This window comes from Bos javanicus, chromosome 21 (assembly GCF_032452875.1).
Source record: "Bos javanicus breed banteng chromosome 21, ARS-OSU_banteng_1.0, whole genome shotgun sequence".
Classification (NCBI taxonomy): Eukaryota; Metazoa; Chordata; class Mammalia; order Artiodactyla; family Bovidae; genus Bos; species Bos javanicus.
In genome coordinates this window covers 30,116,987-30,140,162 of record NC_083888.1, presented here as the reverse complement: position 1 = coordinate 30,140,162, position 23,176 = coordinate 30,116,987, and the positions used below count along the sequence as shown (strand labels likewise).

The window sequence follows — 23,176 nt, the reverse complement described above, 5'->3', positions numbered from 1 at the left end:
CTCCCTTTTAATGCATGTGTGTGGATGTGTTGTCTTCTGCAAGCCATTCTCTCTCTCCTACCAGCGATCTGAAGCCCTTCACAACCCGACTGGCAGATTACCTGGTGCTAGCCAAGGTCCGCCAGGCGCTGGGCTTTGCCAAGTGTCAGAAGAACTTCTACGGGGCAGCCCCCATGACTGCGGAGACACAGCACTTCTTCCTGGGCCTCAACATCCGCTTGTATGCAGGCTACGGCCTCAGCGAGACCTCAGGCCCCCACTTCATGTCCAGCCCCTACAACTACCGACTCTATAGGTATGTCCCAGGTTTTGGCACATATGCTGGCCTGAACATCTTTGCTGATACCTGTCGGTGCCTATCTGCTGATTAGGACCTTGGGCCCAGACCACTGGACCATGGATCCCTAAGTGCCAACAGCTCTATCTTGGGCCAAGTCCCTTTGCCAGGCCTGAGTCTTGTGGGGGTGGTCCCTGTGACAGTGTCACATGGGTCTGTGGATATAAACAGCCTTGCAGCTCAGGGGCTCCCTAAGCAGGGTTCTGAGGGAGGAACATCCCTTTGTTCCCTCCCTCCAGTAGCATGGGGTGTGTTAGAGGGTGTCCCAGCATTGTTGATGGCCCAGGCTCCAACTGTGATGGGAGCTGGTGGGGACTGGGCCAGTCCTCTGGTGCACTGGGAAGGCAGTCAGCTCTGGGGAGTGAGTTGAAGGATTCTCTGTTGTACTTAAATATCTCCCCTCCCTGACTGCCCATCACAGCACATGAAGTTATCCCATTAAGATTTTGCCCATTCATTCATTCATTCATTCACCTGTAAACGTTTAACTGGCCCCACCTCTTAGCTATGAGGACCCTATTAAAATATAAAAATCCCAGGAGGGGACATTCTAGCTGTCGATGAACACTGAGAGGTTGGGGGCCCCAGGGCTCCCTGTAGGGGCTGATCTAGGGCTTGGAGGAAACTGCTCCCTCTGACCATCCCTCCTGGCCTCTCTACACCTAGTTCCGGCAAGGTGGTGCCAGGCTGCCAGGTGAAGCTGGTGAATGAGGACGCAGAGGGCATCGGGGAGATCTGCCTGTGGGGCCGCACCATCTTCATGGGCTACCTGAACATGGAGGACAAGACATGTGAGGCCATCGACGCTGAGGGCTGGCTGCACACCGGAGACATGGGCCGCCTGGATGCCGACGGCTTCCTCTATATCACGGGGCGTCTCAAAGGTGAGTGCCGCCAGCTGGGTTCGAGGCTGTGGCGGGACGTGGGAGCAATTATACTGCAACCACTATTTGTACCCATTGTAAGTATTGAGGTCTTAGTTAGTGCCCCATGCCTTGCCATCGATGAACACTTGAGAAGTTGGGGACCTCAGGACTCCCTGTGGGGTTGATCCAGGGCTTGGAGGAACCTGCTCCCTCTGACCACGCCTCCGGGCCCCTCCACCCCCAGCTGCAGCAAGGTAGTGGGTGCCAGGCTGCTGCAGAGCTGAGAGGTAGGGCCAGTTAAAGGTTTTTAGGTGAATGAATGAATGGCCAATGAAAAACAATGAATGAATGACATTGTTTTACTTATTATTGTCTCCTGTGGGAAAGATACTGCTATTACTCCAACCTAACTAATAAGGACAACCAGAGAGGTTAAGTAATTTGCCCAAGGTCACACAGCTAATAAATGACAAAGCTGGAATTCAAACTCCCTCTGTAAACAAGGCAAGCCTTTCCAGAAAATTGGAGGATGTAATTTTTGGAGGGAAGGGTGGGGCATGCTGCTCGACTTGCAGGATCTTAGTTCCCCTACCAGGGATTGAACCTGGGCCCCAACAGTGAAAGCACTGAGTCCTAACTACTGAGACGTGAGGGGTAATATTTTGTATTTCTATATGCAAACATGGACCCAAACATGGATATGATGCCAAGTAGAAAACAAAGTGGACATAAAATTTAAAATAAAGCATGAAACTTCAAATTTCCCATGAGCAACTTGGCTCCCCCAGGGAAGAAAGCTGGGGACACCTCCGAGGAAGAGGTGCTTTATTTATGTTGCCCAATGCCCTCAGCATCCCTGTGGGAACCCCACACCTCAATTTCCCAGGGGAAACTGAAGCTCAGTGAGTGGTGAATACCTTTCTGGAAATCATGCAGGCAGGTGTGTGATCGAACCTGGGTCCTTCTGGCCATAGAGGGTCAGCTCTCCAGGCAGAATCTGGGTGTACTTGTCCTGAGCCCCTGGACTAAAGCCTATGCTGGGGGCCTGGCCTTGCCTCCTCAGAGTTAATCATCACGGCTGGTGGGGAGAACGTGCCCCCTGTGCCCATTGAGGAGGCCGTGAAGACGGAGCTGCCAATCATCAGCAATGCCATGCTGATTGGAGACCAGAGGAAGTTCCTGTCCATGCTGCTAACCTTGAAGGTGTGTCTGGGGGGTGGGGGAAGGAGCAGCCGGTGGGTGGTCTGTGGGTCTTGCCCCAGGCAGAAGCAACGTTTGGCCAAGACAGTGTGGATGGCACAACCGTATTCTGGAATAAGTTGTCAGTTCTTCCTGTACTACGGGGCAGCCGTGGCATACAGGAATCCCTCTGCCCCGTTTTAGAGTTAGTAATGTGCTGTCTTGATGATCCTGTGTTTTCTAGTACAGTCCAGTGTACAAAGTGCTGTAGATACCTCCCAGTTTGATGTCTGGTATCTGATTCTGGGGTAGTAGACAGGCCCAGAGTTGTGGCCCCTGTTTTAAAAGATGATCTCATTGGCCAAGGTCATCTAAATCTCAGTCCTCCCTTCCTTCTACCTGCCCTAAGGGGCTCAAGCAGTCTGAGTAGCACATTCTATTCGTTCTAGAACCATCTCTCTGAAACAGCTCACAGTGATCCACATCCATGATGATCAGCAATGAGACCTCCTCCAAGGCCCGGGCATGCGACCTGTGCAGCGAGGCTTGGTTCTGATCTGTCTCTGGCTTTTCAGTGCACTCTGGACCCTGACACCTTTGAGCCCACGGATAATCTGACGGAACAAGCTGTAGAGTTCTGCCAGAGGGTTGGCAGCAAAGCCACCACGGTATCTGAGGTTGTGGGGAAGAAGGATGAGGTCGTGTATCAGGCCATCGAAGAAGGGATCCAGAGAGTCAACATGAATGCAGCTGCACGACCCTACCACATCCAGAAGTGGGCCATTCTTGAGAAGGACTTCTCCATTTCAGGTGGAGAGTTGGGTAGGTGTTTTCTTTACACAATTGCAGGGGCTGTGCAGGTGGGCAGAGGCCATGGCAGAGCCTGGGAGGTGCCCACTAGGAAGCAGCCTTGGCAAACCGAAGGTCCCTGATGGCACTTCAGGTGACACCTACCTCCTTCCTGTGGGAGGACCTTGACTGCTCAGTGCCTGGGCTTGTGTTTGGGTAGAGCCTGTTCAATGTACATGTGCTGGAACTCATTCATTTGAACATACGACATTTAACTTTGCTTTGACTGAGAAATCGTTTTCCTCTGAAAGCACAATGGGACCACCAAGCAGACACCAAGGCCCTGTTAGAGTTTGGGCTAGAGTTTCACTTGGCTCCAGGGAGTGAGAACACCATAATCTTTTGTAAAGGCAGCTCATGCAACAGGTAAAGGGATGAAACCCTTCTGGACCAATGGTCCACAGAATCAGAAAAGACCTCTGGGGTGGCCTCAGCCAGATGGATGAAGTCGCTCTTGGCTGTAGCATCTTGGGGTGTTCATGACACAGGGCAAGGTGGAAATGGCTTTTTCAATGAGACTCCCTCCAACCCGTCAGGCTGAACCCAGAGGCAAATATCTACAGTAATGCTGAGCTGCTATCAGAGACCCTGAGTTTATCTGGCTGTCTGGTGCTAACAAATTGAATGTAAGGTCAACCAGACAGATGTCCTCTCTAAACAGTTTCTATAAATGGCTTTGATCTTGAAGTCTCCAGTTACACAGCCAAGTATGAGTTAGCACAAAATGGAATCTAAGCTACCCAAAGCAGAGCCCTTTCAGCCTTGCCTGAAAGGAGAGAACCAAGGCCAAGAAAAGTGAAACGAGGAAGACCTCTCATAAAGACCATGGCAGAGGCCCTCCCTGGCCAGGGCTTTCCCCTGCCCCCATCACAAGCAATCAAAGCATAATGTCCAACATTGTATTAGTGATCACTGAAATGCAGGGATGATCTGCCTATTAGTTACATCATGTAAACTAACCAACTTCCTCTGTATTCTACTGGCCACTTAGACCAACCCTGGCACAGTGTGGGAAGGAGCCACACAAGGGGTATGACTGCCAGGTGCAGGGATCACCATGGGCCGTTTTGGAGGCTGGCTACTCGTTGGTCTGGCTTAGTTCCAGGGTTACGGAACTTAGTGAGTCTAGAGCTTTACCACATAACCTTCACAAACATCTCAGAGCCCAGGCCTCACTCATCTCTTCCAATTTCTCTTAGGTCCCACAATGAAACTGAAACGGCTTGCAGTCCTGGAGAAGTACAAAGATGTCATCGATTCTTTTTACCAAGAGCAAAAAAAGTAAGCAGGGGTCATCCCTCCCTGGTTTTTCCTTAAGATGGCAGACTGGAGCATCTTCCTGACCCTCAGGTCCTCTTTGGTCTGGGCACGCGGACTTCTGGCAAGTCTCTTAGGTTCTCCAGGTTAGGCACAGTCCTGGTATCTGCCAGGCCTTACATCAACAATAGCCGACAATCCAGAGAAGCTTCATGCGTGCTTTTTGTTCAGGTGACAACGGATTAGCTCTCCTTCCCAGAACTAAAGGGCTGACAGTTTGGGACCTTAGTTTTCAGGTAGATTTAACATGCTGCTAGCTCACTTCACCGGCCAGCTGGAGGCAGACTGGGTGCTGAGGGGAGGGAGGAGAGGGATGACAGCTTGGATGAAGTGTGCAACCGGGAAAGCCCTCCTCTGTGACTCCCCTCTCTGGCTGGCCTACTGTGGACTCTCATTGGCTGCTGCCACTCCCATCATCCCGTTACCAGGCGTTCCATCAATGCACACGCCCACTGACTCTGATGCTTAATAAAACTGCTGCTGCCTATTTGATTGTATTTAATGTGTAACTTGAAATTAAACTTTTTAACAGAACTGTCAACAAGCACCTGATTTTGTCAACTGAGCAACAGATGAGTCCAGAGTGGTGGGTATTCAACCCACAGGACAGTGTGCGATAGGTATACGAGTGACCTTTAGTGCCCTGGAATAAGCAAAGGTGAGGGAGGGGGTCAAGGGGAATGTTCTCATGAAAGCATGCCAGTCTGTGACCACCATGCCCCTCTGCCCACTCTGAATACTTGGAGCAGCCATCCTTAGTAGCAAGCTGAGCCAAGATGAAACAAGGCATCTAAATGGGTAGAGGAAAGCATACAGCTCAATTCGTTTGGGAATTCTTTATTTGTGTAAACCGAAGGGTCACCGATCATTAGCACAATTCAATAAAACAGAAGCAGCAGCAGTTTAAACAGAATAAAATACATATAAGATATTTGTCTGGTTTCGAGCTTCAAAAAAGGACCCAGACAGGAGTATTGGTTGTGGTTAAAACCCCCCTGTGACAACGTAAAGCCGCAGGTTGGAGATGTTACACGAGGGCCAAGGAGGACATGAGCTGCCTTTGGTTTGGACCAAAGGGTTCATGAAAATAGTGACTCAGTTTCTGAAGATTAAAGACAAATCATGCTAAAGGTGAGGACTGGAGGAAGGATGGGGAGGTGCCTGAAGGTCAAAAGCTGAGCCAAGCCCCAGGGTGGCACGATTTTGTGAATCAATTCAGGCTGAGTTTGCAGCTCCTCTTTCCCTGGTGGTGCTGAGGCAGAGGGTGGTGATTTGGTGCTTTGGGGAAGGAGAAGCCAGTGAAATGTAAAATTAATAGCCAGTACTCCAGGTTCCTCAATTGCAGTCAAAATTTATATGGTGAGGCCTGTTAGCCCTATCAGCGGGAGCGTGGTCCACTTCTGGACAGCGCCATACAGGCTGCGGAAGAGGGACTGCTCCCAGGTCCGAGTCAGGGTCCCCCAAGGGACCAAGGGACAGGAGATCGAGGGCTGTGTTAGGCACCATGCTTGATATATGTCCAGTGAAAAGGAAGGACCACCCCTTCACTTCATTAAAAGCTCTTACCAAGAACAGTAAATCTCAAGATAACAAAAATAACTGAACACACAATCCACTTGTGTCTTTATACCCAATATATTACCCGTATCCTCTGAACAAAAATTACATCTCTCATTATATATTCTCCGATCCAAAGTCTTTATTTATACTCAGTAATTCATGTAAAGTACAAATTAGTCTTTACTTTCCATATCACTAAGAAATATACCATATTCGCTGTTTTTGATGTAAACTTTCCCAGGAAATTTCTCTTGTGCCCATTTAGTTTTATAAGAATATCCTCTCATGCTATTATGCCAACATTCTACTTTATCTCCATTATATTTTTCGTAAACCAAGAATATCAGTGTTTTTCTTTAAAAAGTTAGATGTTTTCTCTTAGTATTTCTGTATCATGATATTTACAGTGAAAGAAAAACTATTTTAACTGAAGCATAAAATGGTTAACAACAGCAAATGATAACCGTTCACTTGAGAGTTTACCAAAAAATGTATACCAGATAGACGTTTAATAAATAAAACAAGCACTTGGAAGAAGTCCTTTGAAAGCAGGCCTAGGGACATTACCTGCATCCTCTGCACAGATTTTTAAGAAAAAAGGCCCGGTCTAAAAATGTACTCTGTCAAGAAACAAGCAACAAATGCATACGCGCATACACGACGGGAAGTATTCTAACACAGGCTGGTGCAGCGTCCACTAGGAGTGGCTGATGCAGGTACCGTCCGTAGAAGCCTTAATCTAAATCTTTTACTCGGCGACAGATTTCTTCTGTGAAGTCTGAGCACTTTGAATTGCCTCCCAAATCTTTGGTTAAGCTCTGAGAAAAGGAAAAAGCAAAGACAGAAAATGTACCCACATGTTAAACTGAAGTAAAAACCGTTTTTATTTAAAGTCCTCAGTGAGACACCAGCTGAGTGAGTTACCTGGCTACTCTCTCATTTAGTTCCTCATTTCAAAGTGAGACAGATTCTACCACCATCCACCTACCCTAGGCGGACTTGGAAAAGCTAACTGGATAGTGTATGCAGAAACACGGCGAGAACAAGATCAAGTCTCTTGGGACTTCCCTGGTGGCCCAGTGGTGAAGAATCTGCCTTCCAGTGCAGGGGACATGGGCTCAATCTCTGGTCAGGGAACTAAGATTCCAGGAGCTGCAGAGCAACTAAGCCTGCGCACCACAAGAACCCCACTAGCATGCCTCAACAAAGACCCAGCACAGCCAAAACTGAAAAACAAAAGAAGATGCTCTCACCCCAAAGGGAAGGAGGGATGCTTTCCAAAAATTTTCCCTTGATCTGTACAATAGATTCTAAGGAAGCATTTGATCATGGACATTTCATTGACAGCAAATCTAAACAAGAGGTTGCAAAAATCTCTGGGGGAATTTAAGTTTGTTTTTTAAAAAACACATTTTGACCTATTTGGGGAGGCCGAGAAACCAATACTAGGGAAGTATTTAAATTACTAACTCAACTCCCCTCTTCAGGAGAGAAATCCTCCCATTTCCCCTGTTTTCTACCAGCTTATGCTCTTGACTCCCAAACAGAACTCAGTATATTTAATTCCCTCATCTCATCACATCCTATGCAATTTAAAGAGCCTACTGTGTAATTTAGGCATCTCTCTGCTGGGTTCTATGAGTAGCTTCTCTAATACAGCATCAGAACAAAAAATATATATAAGCACATGCCCTTCAATATGACTATATCAGGCTGTTAAAAACAAGCTTGGGTTTCTTATATTTTGGCCACAGAAATTTCAAAGTACAGAATTTTTTTAAAAACAAGCAGCAAACCTTGTGCTAAGTGAAGTAAGGCAGTCTGAACAGTACAGGTGTGTGACCCAGCTGACGTGAGGTACCTAGAGCAGTCAGATTTCCAGAGACAGAAAGTAGAATGGTGCTTGCCAGAGGCTGAGGCAACAGCAGAAAATGGGGAAATCATTGTTTAATGGGGACAGTTTCAGTTCAGGAAAATGAAAAAGTCTGGAGATGGATGGTGGTGAAGGTCACACAACAATGTGAAAATACTGGGTATTTAATACCCAATAGACTGTATACCTCAGAAATTATTAAAGTGGTCAATGTTGTATTATGTGTACTTTATCCTTTTTTAAAATGATAACTTGAAAAAAATGAAGAGATCTCAGGCTAAGGATCAGCCTTTCGGGCCCAGCCTTGTAAAGCCATGATCTCCTCCATTCTCCCACTTTCAGAATAATCGATCACAACCCTCCCACGGGCCACAACCGCTTATGGAAACAGTGAAACTTGTTGGGTAAGAGCCAGACTAGGTGTGAACCCCAACTCTGCCAGTTAGGAGCTGTGAGACCTTGGACAAACTTCCTCATCTATGTGCTCAGTCACTTTAGTCATGCCTGACTCTCTGAGACCCCATGGACTGCAGCCCGCCAGGCTTCTCTGTCCATCAGATTTTCCAGGCAAGAATACTGGAGTGGGTTGCCATGCCCTCCTCCAGGGGTTCTTCCCAACCCAGGGATCGAACCTGTGTCTCCTGCATTGGCAGGTGGGTTCTTTACCACTAGCGCCACGTAGGAAGCCCTCATCTCTAAAATGGGCTTAACTACAGTATCTGTGCCACAGAGTAGTAGAAATTTGCTCAGATTTTATATATATATTTATATACACACACACACATATATATAGAGTATAAGATCATGTGAGTATTCAAGTATTAGCCATTAATACATCTATTAAACTTCTATATTACTTTTATATCACAGATGCATTTAAAGTAACACAGAGCACCACTGTATTACAGACACATCTATATCTGTATCTACTGCTAGATTTCCAGCTCCTTGAGGTCTGAGACCTTATCTTATTCCTTATTTTATTATATCCTCCATACCTCATAATGTATGCAACAGATGTTTGCTGGAAAGAGGAAAAAGCTACTGAGAAAAATTCCTGGACTTAGCCAAGACCCCATGGGTAGCAACAGGATACGCAGGTCTGCCCTGCTCTGACCCCACATCACTGTCCTTCCCACTGCACACTGGTGCCCTTGCCTCGGTGCTTCTCAGCCCTCCCCTGATGAAACGCACGGGTCCTCCCTTCAGAAGAGGCAACATGTGCACCCGTCCTGAGTTCACCCAGGGAGCCTGCGTTAGGAATGCCTGCTTGATGTCCGATCCTTTGGCCTTCTTGAGAAGAACCATCATCTGTCCTTCACATACAAAACCCAAGGAGGAAATGAATTTCACCCAGCCCAAGTACGGCAAGATCACCGATACCTTTCCATCCTTAATTGTAGCAAAACACGCCGTCTCAATCTTCGCAGCGTGGTCAAAAAGCCCCATGTGGCGCAGCATCATCACGGCGCTGAGCAGGAGGGCTGTGGGATTGGCCATGTCCTTGCCCGCAATGTCCGGGGCGGTCCCGTGAACCTGCAGGGGTCGGTCGGGGTGGGGCAGTCAGAAGGGGGACAGAAGCAAACGGCTCTCCTCCGGGGAAGCTGGGCTCTTAATCAGCTTTCCTCTCTGATGGAAAATAGCTACGGAACAGCTATCCAGACACAGGTTTTACAAATAAAGCCTCAGAAAAATGAAGAGCTAAAGTAATTTTTTTTAAGTGTAAAAAGATGAACAAACAATCTTATCCAGTGAACTTCTGGTAAAATATTTTAACTGAGGAAGGAAACACAATAAATAATAAGGATTACAAAAGAAATCAGCGGGAAATGAATGAATCAACTGAGCTTATAGAAAAAGCTAAACAAAGCTTCACTTTCTTTTGACAACTGGAAAAACTCAAGAGTTAACAGATATTTATGCAGATAATCCCTCTTGGATTCTCACGTCACTCTGACTTGAATTCAGCTTCAGGTGTCACCAGGATCCTTACCGACTCGAAGATTGCAACTCCGTTGGCTCCAATGTTGCCGCTTGGTGTCACACCAAGACCTCCAATCAATCCCGCACACAGGTCACTGCGGGCAGAAAAGCATTTCAAAGGACATTTTGAAAAACAAAACAGCTCACCTAGTGGTCAGACTTCTATCTTTACATACCATTCTCCACTAGGAGAACCTTGGGCTCCTTGAAGAAACAGCTGATTTCAGGACTAGTCAGGAACATATAGGATGAGCCTGAAGCACCTTACTGTGCCAGAGAGCAAATAAGGGGCTTTGTCAAGAGGGCACAGACACGGCTCCGAGGGACTGACACTGGCCAAGTCTGTGCAATCTAAGCACCGATATCAGTGACGATAGTGAGGGACAGAACCCCTGAGTAAAACAGAAGCCGAGAGTCCAAACTGACATAGGTAAGTCAGTAAACAAATCAGACAGAAGGAAAAGCTTATCCTTACAATAGAATGCCAACTAATAGATGTAAAAGGAATGATGGGTTTACAAAAGCACCATTTGGCCACCAGCATGTATGTGTGTGGAGACAGAGAAATGAGGAGGAGGAAGGAGGGAGTAATAAAGTCAGTCTGATAAAAATGTTAACATTTCGTGAATGTGGTGCTGAGTACACAGGATTTCTTTGTGCTGTTCTTGCAACTTTCCTGTAAGTCTGAAATTATGCCAAAAGTTACCCCCAAAAAAACCTTGTAAAAATGAACACCCACCTTCCTAGCTATACATGATAAAACACTGAAATCAACCAACCAACCAATAAAATATCTGTAAAGTGGGAAGAGGGAACTAATGGTCAGGGAACTACAGTCCAGAGCTAATTTGGCAAATGAACAAAGGAATAACCTACCCAACATGTAACCATTATCACCACCTGCACTATCAGAATTCAACTCATATCTTCTAACAAACGCTATTTTTTATAACCCTTGATTAAAATTCTTAAGCCACAATTTATTTTAGAACATTTATAAATAAACTGTAGGCTAAAAGGGTGCAGCCAGACTTACCTAAGGATGTCTCCATACAAATTTGGCATAACAAGAACATCAAACTGGGACGGGTCTTGGACCATCTACAAAAAATGCATTTGTGCATTCAGTAATCAAAAACTGCACCACATGTACACACTATACACCACAAAACATAGCAGGTAAGTGTGAATATATACTTACATTCAAACATACTGTATCAAGGTACATCTCATTAAATTTAATATCTTTACAGTTTTCTGCAACTTCCCTGCATTTTTGCAGAAAAAGCCCATCTGACATTCGCCTGTATTTAATCAAATAAAAATTGTTGAAAGCAAAGACTTGCAGAGAGAGAAAGATCAAATCAGAGAAGTAAAGTTCAAGAAACTCAAGTTCCAGAAGCCAGGATGTCTGATTTCAATTACAGTAAAAAAATTTTGGGGGGCAATCAGTAAAATGCAAATTTAAATGTTGGGATACTTCTGGAAGCACAGAAGGGTATAAAATGTAAAGTAGTTTGATCATAATGAAGAAGACTATATTTTTGTAGTGTTACCTAGCAAGAATTAAGAAATATCTATTAATAAGGAAATGCTAAAATTGCCTTAACAAGGTTAACTTACTCAATTATTTAAATAGTTTTACTATTTTACATGCTCAACACTTTTCTTAGGTTAGGAAACCTGCTTCATAACACACCAAGTTAACCTTTACTGCACTAGAGATGAGGAGAATTCAAATTGCTAGAATGATACATTGGATCAGATTAGCACTATGAGCACTATTTTAAGCTCCTGAACAGGTGGCCATTTCAGAAACATTCCTGCTATTCCCCTCCTAACACAGGAACGACTGCCCTTTTATTCACGTGACTAGCTAACTGGCCACCTCATCTGGGGATCTGGTCTCTCTGGCTTCCTTCTCTTCCCCTCCCTTAAACTGCCGAGACCGGAATTCCTGCTCCTTCCAAACTTGTTCATCACCCACCCGAGGAAACACATTAAATAGGAGACTCTGACACAAGAGCAATGCCCGACCCTCTGACTGGCTGCAAGGCCATCTTCCAGAACTATCAGGAAGCAGTGAGCAAGCTGAAGAGAGGAAAAGCAAGCCCTGCCACTGCTTGGCACCCACACAGCTGGAGGGAGCACCGCCCACTGGGACTCACATGATGTTGGCTTTGTGCACGGCTGTGACGTTGCTCCGGTGGTTGTTCCGTGCGTATTCAAATGCAAACTCCGCGATGCGCTTGCTCGCTGCCTCGGTGATGAGCTTGATACTCTGCACAACTCCATCCACGATCTGAAAGAGAGGAAGCCCTGTCTTGTTGAAAGGGTGTGGCTCTAGACTGCCGGTGTGTGCAGACAACACCATCTGTGCCAAGCCTGCACGGCGCCAGCTGCCAAGGCGAGCATCATGCATATGGCATGTCGGCAGGGTTAGTCATGTTCACCCCAGCCCAGTGAGCCACGTATTATAAGCTCCACTGCACAGATGAGGAAAACCGAGGTACAGAGATGGTCACCCATGAAGCTGAGGATTCAAACTTCAAACAGAGGACAAGTTCCCAAGCCTGTGCCCTGAAGCACCAAGCTCCCTCCCCCAGGCATCCTTTTGAGGCCACAAGACAAATACCCACAACTCCTCAATGAGTGAAAGGGAACTGTCTTTGGGAAATATTTTCACCTGGGAATTTGAACAACAGTCCCAAGTACACAGAAAGCAACCTAACTAAAAATGAAAAAGTATCCAAATGAACATACCACATGCTCGATTCCACTGTATTCTCCTTCCGTGTTCTCTCGAATGGTGACAATATTTACATCATGGTAAGGGGTTTTATAGCCTTCGATTGAGACACATGGTCGGACATTTGCATAAAGGTCAAATGTTTTACGCAGCAATAAATTCATAGATGGGTGACCAGCAGCTATTGGTGTTTTTAAAGGGCCTATAATAAAGAAGAATATGCAGATGACAACAAAATACATTCTGGTCTTTTCTTTTTCTTTATAAACCCAAGCTCATAATGTTGACACTTGTCCCTCAGCATCAAGTACGGGAAGGGACCTAGCAGATAACCAAAATCCATGGATGATCAAGTCCCTTATAAAATAACACAGTATTTGCATATAACCTACACACATCCTCCTTTAACAACCCACTCCAGTGTTCTTGCCTGGAGAATCCCAGGGACGGCGGAGCCTAGTGGGCTGCCGTCTATGGGGTCACACAGAGTCGGACACGACTGAAACGACTTAGCAGCAGCAGCAGCAGCAGACTACTTATAGTACCTAACACGATGTAAACGACTATGTTAATAGTTGCCAGTGGAAATATTCAAGTTTTGCTTTTTGGAACTTTCTGGAATTCTTAATATTTTCAATACGTGGTTGGTTCATGTTATTTATGAATGCACAATGCATGGATATGGAGGGCCAACTGTATTTGAAATTCTGATTTTCATTTTTTCCACTATTCCATCAGAGCTGTATTTAGGATCCTTTCTTTGGACATGAAGTAGCTGTGTGACACGTCTAACATGCATGCTTCATGAAACGAGGGACACTTTTACCAGCATCATTTGAAAGGACAGACAGGGGCTCTGTTTCTAAGTCTGATGCCCTCTTCATCATAAATGAGCCCACGCATAGCTGGTCACTCTCAGGCAGCAGTGAGCACACGCTACACACCCTGTAAAAATGTCTTCTGCCTCTAACTTGACCCTCTGCTTCAGATTCAGATATGGAAGAAATTTCCTCAGTGAAGCTTTCTGGAATATCAACTGCACTGAACACCGACTTCCTGAGGACCAGGCACTGTATCATGTCCCTGACATTAGCTAATCCTATGACACCACCTCCCCAGTGCTTGATTCCAATCTGTCACATGCCAGTGTTTTGAATCATGGCCTGGAGCATGTATAAGCCAAAATTAAAAATCATGCAAAAGATAAACCCAGGTAGAGATAAATACAACGCCTGTCACAGAAATCAATAATAACGATCATATCACATCAGCACTACCTTTCAAGCCCATCTTGTTCTTATCCATGGACTCTTTGGCTTCTGGAGGGATCATCCACTTGCCTCCCGGACCTTGAATGGCGGTGACGTTTCGCTCCTCCCACTGAATAGGTGCCTAGATGCCACACCACAGAGCACAGTGAACTGGAAAGAACTATATGTGACTCACATTCACACTGCAGCTATAAACAGACTTCTTCAACTTTGGATGCAACTGGTGAAAACACATACAGTAAAGGTCCAGAAGGTTCCTGGCATGCAAGAAGAGATGTCATTCTCCAGCATGCCCAGAGGGATTCTCCACATTACCCTTGTCCAGTCATCACTCCTAGCTGCCACCTGCCCATCTTTTTTTCACAATGACTCTTAGCGTGGCTATAATTAGAATATCGTAACGAGCAGAGAAATAGGATTCATGGAAGTATCACATAGTACTGATACGTGGATGAACTTTGAAAACATTATGCTAAGTGCAAAGAGCCAATCATAAAAACCATGTAATTTTAACATTCTATTTATATGAAGAGTCCAGAATAGGCAAATCTACAGAGAGAGAAAGTAGATTAGTGGTTGCCTAGGGCTGGTGATGGGAGTGGGTAGGGTGGGAGAGATAAGGGTCATGGGGAATGACTGCTGATGAGCATGGGGTTTCTTTTTGAGTGATGAAAATGTTCTAACATTAGATTGTGGTAATAATTACACAACTCCATGAATGAAATGAACTGCATACTTTACATGATGAACTGAACAGTATATGAATTAAATCTCAATAAAGCTGTTAAGAAAAAAAAAAGAAATATTATATAACCTATAAAGGCAAGAATTTTAAGGTATAAACCAGTGCTATCCTTTCTTTTCACCCACACTTTTCATTGTGTACACACACATCTGACAGCCAACAGGCAATGCACTAGTAAGAGGAACCATAGGAAGAGGAACCAGAGCAAAACGGTCCTGGCTCACCGGGAGCTCACAGCAGACAGTGAGCAGAGTTCAGCTCCCTCAGGGAACGCTTTTGCATAAGCATCATTTCCTCTGTAGGAGTTTTAATTAGAAATGCATATAGAAAAACAATGTATATTCAGCATAAATAAATCAAATTCCTTGACTTTTATCTGTTGGTATCAAAATTAACCACTTATTTAATTTTATATATTATTTCACCTAGCAGCTATAAATAGCAATAATAAAGCATCAGGTCAAACAAAATCCAACTTTCCTAAATTCCCACTTTGAAATATCTACCTGCATTGAAGGATAGACTATTTGATAATAATATCTCATATTTGGTATTACCACACCAGAAAAAAAACTTTCAGAATTGCCTACATATCAATAGTTTTTTGAAATATCTATTCTGTTTTCTAAGAAGGTAGAATGAGGGAGACAGGTGCCTTGGCAGGACTTAAAGACCTTAAACCAAGGCAGAGTTCAAAAATCCATAAAAATTACAGTACTACTTGGATTCCTTTACACATAACTGATGCCAATGCAGTAGCTTAAACCGTTCACAATGACGGCAGCAACAACACTCTTCAAGTCAGAATCTGTGAAGTTTTAATGAGAGACCTCGCCAACTTCACACAAATGTGAACAATTCATCCTAAGAGTTCATAGACTCCAAATGGCTAAGAAAACTTTTGTACAATTTATTATCAAAAGTATGTAAGCCCACTTACTTTGGCAGCATCAAAAATCTTCATAACTGCAGCAGAAATTTCTGGGCCAATTCCATCTCCTGGAATTAAAGTTACTGTCTTAACCTGAATATAAGAAATCATCAGAGGAGACAGTCAGAACTGATTTTTGAAGGTTTAAAAAAAGAACATCGTTCAAAAAGAAATCCAGTTTAGGGGTTCTTAACTCATAAGAAATGCCTTTAAGAAAACAGACCTACCTCCCAATAGCTCATCAAAGTGGAGGCAAGAATCAAGAGATGCCACAGCTCTACTTCCTAGCTGAGTCAGAGGTTTCAAAAAGAACTTAAGCAATGCTCTCCAGAGAAAACAAAAATAAACTACCAAGTAAACTTCCCAAGTGAAATTTCTTTTCAGACAAACTACGAAGAGACCACTTTGTTCAAGTCTGTAAAACCAAGGAGAGCAAAACATTTCAACAGTGTTCTCTCACTAAAATTTAGAGGGTTTCCTATGAAGGCAGGCATATTCCTCTCCAACAGGAGGCTAGAAATGTCCATTTCTCATGCAACTCATTCAGTCTTATAAAACACTCTCAGACACCTCCAGAGTAGCACTGTGGTCTATTTTGACACACAGAAAATCAGACTTCACATCAAGAGAGGGTCTGTTTTCCTGAGTTCCTTTATAAAACTGGCCCCTAATGACAGCAGTAATCCAAATAAGCCCAGTGAAGTTAATTTGGAACCATTAAGAATATGGTATGTGATCATGCCTGCAATGTCTGAATCACACATTGAATGACAAAGTGATCTATAATGTAACATCAATGATTTAGTGCAAAGGCTTCAAATAGAATAAAGCCAGCATTTCAAACACAGGAAAAAAAAAATATGTAAAGGGAAATGATGAGAGGATTTAAGTGAGGGTTTCCATGTGGAAACTAAATATGTCATTATTTGTGGACGTTCCCCTACCTAGAAGTTTGGCCCAGACAATGGTCCCTGGCATTTCTCAGTTCTAGTTGCCTATGCTGGTTTGGCTAAGCTAGACAAAATAATCTAGGATGTAAACAATTTTCTCTAAGAATTAAAAAAATAAAAACTTAGATTAAAAAAAAAAAATCACTGATTCATTTCCCTGGTCTTTTAGCTTCCAGTGATCCTGCCCAAGGGGCTTCCCAGGTGATTCAGTGGTAAACAATCTGCCTGCCAGTGCAGGAGACTGGGGTTTGATCCCTGGCTTGGGACTATCCCTGGAGAAGGAAATGGCAACCCACTCCAGTATTCTTGCCTGGAAAAATCCCATGGACAGAGCAGCCTGGTGGGCCACAGCCCATGGGGTCACAAAGAGTTGGACAGGACTCAGCAAGCCCACATGATGTTCCCTAAGCAGGTGGACTAATTATTTCTGAATTTAGCTATACAATGGAAGGATGCTTTTTTAAAAATTAGTTTCTCTTATTTCTCTCAAATATAACCGCCTTCCCACCAGGATAACATAAATTTTAATGGAAAACCTGAAGATTAAGTAATAGCAGAGAGCAATGATCATCTCATTAGCTTTCAGAATGCATCTGAAATGCTAACAAGCCTCTTTCTGCATCTTTTGTAGCAAAAGCAGAGCCAAAAGAACCCCTTTGGCTTCTTCTTCCTGTTCTCCCAACATGTAATACAAAATGTCATCAGGCCACCAGAAAAATCTACTTTACTTCCAGAGTTCAGAAAGTAAATGGAAAAAAAAAATGTACTATGCTCTTATAAATACCTCATGGGGTAAGATGTTATATGGGAGTATAGGAATTATGAATCCAAATCAGATTCTGTAAAAAGGAGGTAAAATAAAAACATACAGGAAGTCACTGACCCACAGTCTTAAAATGCTCTAAAAATGTGGTATCAGTTTTTAAAGCACACAACTCTAATGCAGGGAATTCTAAAAGCAGCAGATTTAATGAGAAACAGATGATCCGTTAACAGGAAAGTCTATGAAGACTATGTAAGGAACATATCAATACATATAAGCCTATAGGGCTTACAGATATTTGAGGATTCTTAATTGATGATCAATCTACTGTTTTCAGGGAAGCTTACAAAATAAAAATGCGAAGCAGGTTTTGAAGCTTCTCAACAATTTTCTTTCAACTTGTACTAGTTTGGAAAAAAACTGTCTTATCCAAATGAGATTGTGAAATAAAGTAACAGGCTCAAGGGTAATTTCTATCTATTTTTAAACAAGCCTCCTTCAAGATATTAATGTGACAGGCTTATATAGCCAGCTATAATATAATCTTTTTTAAAATGTACAAGTGACCTAATAGATTTACACATGTTCATCAGTAACTTAAATGTATAAGTATGGCCACTTTTCCCCAATTTTAAATAAATGGAGATTAAATGCCATATAATAAATGCATTAGAGCACTTTTCTTGAGAAACTTCTAAAAGGGAAAAAATAAAAGACATAATTATACTCACACCACCAGCAAAACCTCTGGTCACCTGTTTTTGGTTGTGGAATGCCCCCAGCAGCCGAGAGACCTACATTTAATATCAACAAAGAAATGTCATGCACAGAATTAACCACATAGTGTTAAAAGGCAGACATGGCACCGTCTCTGACAGCTGACAATGCTGCAGCTCACATAGATAAATTCAGGAACTTCCGAGGAATATTTTTCTCATGTATTAGCTCAACGTAGCAAGCTCTCTTGGATTTGAAAACCAAAATTTTCAGTTTACCTTTGCTCTGAGAATTTAAGTACTATATATGTACTTTTAAAGTCGATTTTATCAATATAAGTCGTCAAAAGATGTTGAAAATAGAATGAAACTCTACTTTTTTTAAACTCAAACACTGAATTTTCCTCAGATGGTCTGGACAGTTTTATGTCCACATTCTTAACCACTGGATCAATTTGGGGGTCACACACACCGTAGGAAAACTATCACTAATTTTAAGAGCCAGCAGGGTCCTTATGAATCCCAGAGCCCAACTCACTCATTATACAGTAGAAACAGTGGGTCCAAAGAGTAGGGATTTGTCTAAAGCCACAGAGAGACCACAAACAGACCAGAATCTGGGTCTCCTAACTCCTATTCCAGGGCTCCTCCAGTTACACACTCTGCCTATTCTTCTCCCATGAAGATTAAGAAATTATACTTTGTAATAAAAATCTAACGAAGTTTATTCAATACCATCTTGACATGCATCATACAGAATGAAGATTTTAAATAAATTATCTACTTCGGACAATATAGGTAATGCCATCATTATTGTTAATTGCTGGGATGGGGAAAGATATAAAAAAATAAATAAATGTGACCTACTAACCCCATTTGGAGAAGGAAATGGCAACCCACTTCAGTACTCTTGCCTGGAGAATCCCATGGACAGAGAAGCCTGGCAGGCTACAGTCCATGGGATCACAAGAGTCGAACACGACTTAGTGACTAAACCACCACCGACTCCACTACCCAAAGATGTTGCCATTGGTACATCTTTTTCCACTTAACACTATGACATACCAGAAATATAAATTCTAAAAGGTTATTTTGAACTTCAATAATTCAGTTCTTGAAAATTGGTACAAAGTCACATTACATTATAATACACAGAATATAGTAAAAGAAATTGGCTACATAGACCAAAGGTATTAAAACTAAAATTCATTAAAAGTTTTAAAGGTTAACTTTTTTTCATGCTAGATACATGAGCAAAGATACATTTGTTATATCCTTAGTCTTCCTTTTGGGGGACAGTTCTTATAAGTCCTGAACTTTTGGCTGTAATATCAGCATGTAGTAAAGCGACACTAACGGCCAAGGAGCTGAGAACAGGTTGTATCCTCTAACCCAGCAACTAGTTATCTCTCTGGACTGAAAATAAAATAAAAGATAGGGCATGACCCCAAAGAATACGCTATGCCAAAACTACTGGCCAAAAACTCAGCCCTAGAGCGTGGTTCATCCACCAGCGAATGGGCTATTGGAAGGAAGGGAGACCACTTTAAGGCTATGTTATAAAATCTGCGTGGGTCCTTCTCCCCACCCTTCAAAAAGAGACAAAAAACATTCACTCAAAACAGGCCCATGTCTTTGTGGCAAAAGACCCAACCAAACTAACTGATTTAAAATGTAAATCCACAAGGCAAAGATTTTCATGTTTTGTTCACTGCTTTTCCATCTCCAGTACCTAGAAAGTGCCTGGTTCATAGTAGGTGCTCAGAATACTTTTGGAAAAACTGAATCCAGTCTCAAGTATCGCCCTATCTGATGAGTTCCCAGCCACTCCAGCAAACAGCTTCAATACTTGCAATAGCTTTCTCTTAACAACCTGTCTTTTCCATATTTGTCATCTCTCCTTTGTGACCTTAAAAGTAAGGCAGTACTGCATCTAAATCACCCAGAACTTAAAGTAAAACAAGATTTTTTAAAGCACAGACTGTCTTCTACTTTATATTGTACTTGTATAATATACATACATAGTTATATGTATTATATACATATATTACATCATTTTATTTTTTATAAAACCTGGGGAGATTGTATTAGTAGCCCTTTTCAGGTAAGGAGACCAAGACCAGGCTCACAGAATATGGACTGAACCTGTGACTTCACACATAGCACCTCATTTCCTTTTTTACCTTCATCCTCCAACTTAAAAACATATAAATACACTCTTGAAAGTATGACAGGTACTCAATAAAAGCCTGCTAATGGGAAACTGCCTCATTATAATTATAGAATTTTAGAGCCAGAAAGGTCTTTAGAAACCCTTTAATTTTCTCTAAATAAACCTTCTTTAGAAAAAAAAAAATATATATATATATATATATGTATAAGCTTATACAGATCTTTTTCAAATAGAACCTGAAATGGAACTCTTAATAGAGGACTTATTTTGACTGAAACTCACAACCCAGCTCAGCATCCTGGGACATCAACTTCAGAGGCACTGCCTACTCCAGTCCCTAAAGGGAGCATCCAAGGCACCACCTACTCCAGTCCCTAAAGGGAGAAACTGGACGACAAAGGTCAAATGACTGCCAGAGGTCAAATGACTGCCAAAGGTCACACTGGGAGTCCATGTCAGAGAACCTCATCATCTGATTCCACAACCCAACACTTTCTGAATACCTACTGCATAGTTTTTTCCTTAGAGACCACACTAAGGGAAAAACAAATTTACTAGCACTTTACTAGCTGTTTTAGTCTCTCATTCTGAACTCTTATGTATCGATCAAAGATAATTAGGTGTTAGGTGTAAGGTCAGTGATTAAAGGATTGACTTCTTTTTAGACAATGACACAGAAGTTGCTTTACCTTCAGGAGTGAATGTGAAATAAGTTACCATTACACACAAGCCCAGGTCTGAAGAGGGTAACAAAGCAGAACCCAGTTAGTAAATAAAATGCGGCTACTGATGCCCAACTGTCGGCTTGAAGGCTGTAAGTATGTTGACAGGTAGGAGAGCTTCAGACTTTTGTGTTGCTTCTATATGTATTAGGTGCTCTCACATTATTTTATTCAATCCTCAACAACTCTGTGAAGCAAGTATAGATATTTTACAGATAGCTTATTAAGACTCACAAATGTTAAGTAATTTGCTCAGGGTCACATGGCCAGTCGGTGGCATTGCCAAGATTTAAACCTAAGTCTCCTAAATTCCGGTGTAGAGCACTTTTCACTAAATTAAATGTATGCAAACCTCACTTTAAACTCAAAGCAAGGGAGAAATACAGTATCAAATTTTCTAGAGAAAAAATTAAACTGCTTATGGTAGGTTTTTAGGGGATCATTCTCTAAAAGCAACAGGAGACCTGAGGGCCCATTTTTCCCTCTGCCTATAATTTGTTGTCTGACCTTGACCACAGACAGAGCAGGCAAAATGGGACTTGGAACTGGTAATCCTGAGACACCTGAGTTCCTCTTCCAGTTCTGGCAGGGATTTCCTGTGTGACCTTGAGCAATTACGTTTTCAGGCAAAGTTAGTTCCACTGAGGAACCAAGGAACTGCAGACGGTCTGCAACCCTTTCCAGCTCTGGCAGGCATCCCAGCTGTCAAGGTGAGATCACAGGACTCTCACCAACATAAGGTAAAGGAAAGGCGTTGCTGGTCTCCCTCTCCCAGTCTCTGGGTGCTCAGGTTCCAAGGTGCAACGTGTCCTGTGTCCTTTGAAGGGGAAATAGCTACAACAGCAGACTGGGAAGCGCTCCAAGGGAGAAAAAAATCTGGCAGGAAAATGACCCCGGGATTCCCTCACCTGAGAAAACCTCTCAAGCCCAACGCACGTGCCGGTTGCTAGGGAGGTTACCCGGCCGGGGCCGGAGTAGAGACCGGGGGAAGGCCCGGGTCGTGCTGAGGCGGACTCTGCGCGATCAGCAGGCTGCAGGGCCGCAGCTTCGGAAATAGCCGGGATGGTGGAGCCTGGTCGGCGACTCCGGTGGCCTTCCCCGGCTCCGCGCGAGGCCTGGGCTCCGGCCGGGACAGATACCGGCGGTAGCACTGGGGTCTCACCGGGAACAGGACCGGCGCTCCCCGCCTTGACCTTGATGCTGTCCCCGCTCCAGGCGCGACCTTCCGGGAGCGGGGCTGCCTACACACCGCCTGCGGGCCACCGAGCCAGGCGCACGGGCGGCCGGGACCGGCTCCCTGTCTGTTCCCAGCCAGTCGCGCGCCGCCGTCTTCCCATCGGGGCCCGCGCGCCAGCCCCCGCCCAGCACCCAGCACGCCCGCCAGCCACATGCGGGCCTGCCCGGAGCTCACCTTGGAGATCCACGCGGGCCCTGCCATCGCGTCCACTCCTCTCACCCCGGCGACAGCGGCGGCAGTAGTGCGCAGCCGCCCAGCCAGCGTCTGGAGCCCGCCCCCTCTTGGCCCCGCCCCCTGGAAGCCCCACCCCGCGAGTTCGCGTAGGGGATTTTCCGAGCACCCTCCTGGTCCGGGCCCTGGACAACCGGCTCCGCTGGCCAATCGCCGTGCTCGTCTCGCGGCGGCGGGCAGAGCAGCGACCCGGAAGCTGCTGGCGGGGATCTCTGGCCAGAGTCCTTCCTCTGCCGCTTCATTCATAGATTTCAGTGTTTAGGTGGGCTGTTTGTTCCGCGTCTACTGGATGCCAGTCACTCTTATGGATTTAGAGGATAGAGCTTCTCTTACGGAGTTTACAACCTCAGGGAGGGAGATAGATCATTTACTCGTTTCACAAATGTTTTATTATTTTAACAGCTTTATTGAGGTATAACGTATACGTATAACATATACAATAAAATTCACTCGCTGTAATTTCGCAGTAATTTTCAATAAATGTAAGCACTTGCACAAGCATCACCACAATCCAGTTTTCCAACCTGTGAAAATGCTCCTTGTGCCTATTAGCTGTCAGCCCAGCTTCCCATCCCACGTCCCAGCAACTACCGATCTACTTTCTGTCTTCAAAGCTCTAAACATATTTCTGAGTGCCGCCTAGTTACCAGGCACTGTTCTCAATGGTAATTTTACAGTCCAGTAGAAAAGACAGACGCCAATCAAGTATGACAGAAATATGTAA

At 44.1% G+C, this 23,176-nt stretch overlaps 2 protein-coding genes across 4 annotated transcripts in view; one reads left to right on the top strand and one right to left on the bottom strand.

Moving 5' to 3' along the window:
* The window catches only part of ACSBG1 (acyl-CoA synthetase bubblegum family member 1), a 59,294-nt gene extending 54,212 nt beyond the window's left edge, over positions 1–5,082 (top strand). For 2 of the 3 annotated variants that reach the window (XM_061394683.1, XM_061394684.1), the window contains 6 exons: positions 65–295; positions 1,004–1,221; positions 2,267–2,406; positions 2,958–3,204; positions 4,431–4,512; positions 4,778–5,082. In XM_061394683.1, coding sequence (XP_061250667.1) covers positions 65–295; positions 1,004–1,221; positions 2,267–2,406; positions 2,958–3,204; positions 4,431–4,512; positions 4,778–4,805 — 946 coding nt within the window. In that variant the 3' untranslated portion in view covers positions 4,806–5,082. Of the gene's footprint in view, positions 1–64; positions 296–1,003; positions 1,222–2,266; positions 2,407–2,957; positions 3,205–4,430 lie in introns of all 3 variants that reach the window. The other variant, XM_061394685.1, reaches the window with a different exon arrangement.
* Positions 5,083–5,369: 287 nt separating this feature from the next.
* IDH3A (isocitrate dehydrogenase (NAD(+)) 3 catalytic subunit alpha) lies at positions 5,370–22,503 on the bottom strand. The gene is made up of 11 exons (XM_061394686.1): positions 22,396–22,503; positions 18,105–18,167; positions 15,670–15,753; positions 13,991–14,105; positions 12,728–12,915; positions 12,133–12,266; positions 11,166–11,268; positions 11,001–11,065; positions 9,975–10,059; positions 9,365–9,517; positions 5,370–6,926 (listed from the first exon to the last, which is right to left on the bottom strand). The coding sequence occupies exons 1-11, from the start codon at positions 22,420–22,422 to the stop codon at positions 6,843–6,845; spliced, it is 1,101 nt and encodes a 366-aa protein (XP_061250670.1). The 5' UTR covers positions 22,423–22,503; the 3' UTR covers positions 5,370–6,842.
* Between the last annotated feature and the right edge of the window lie 673 nt (positions 22,504–23,176).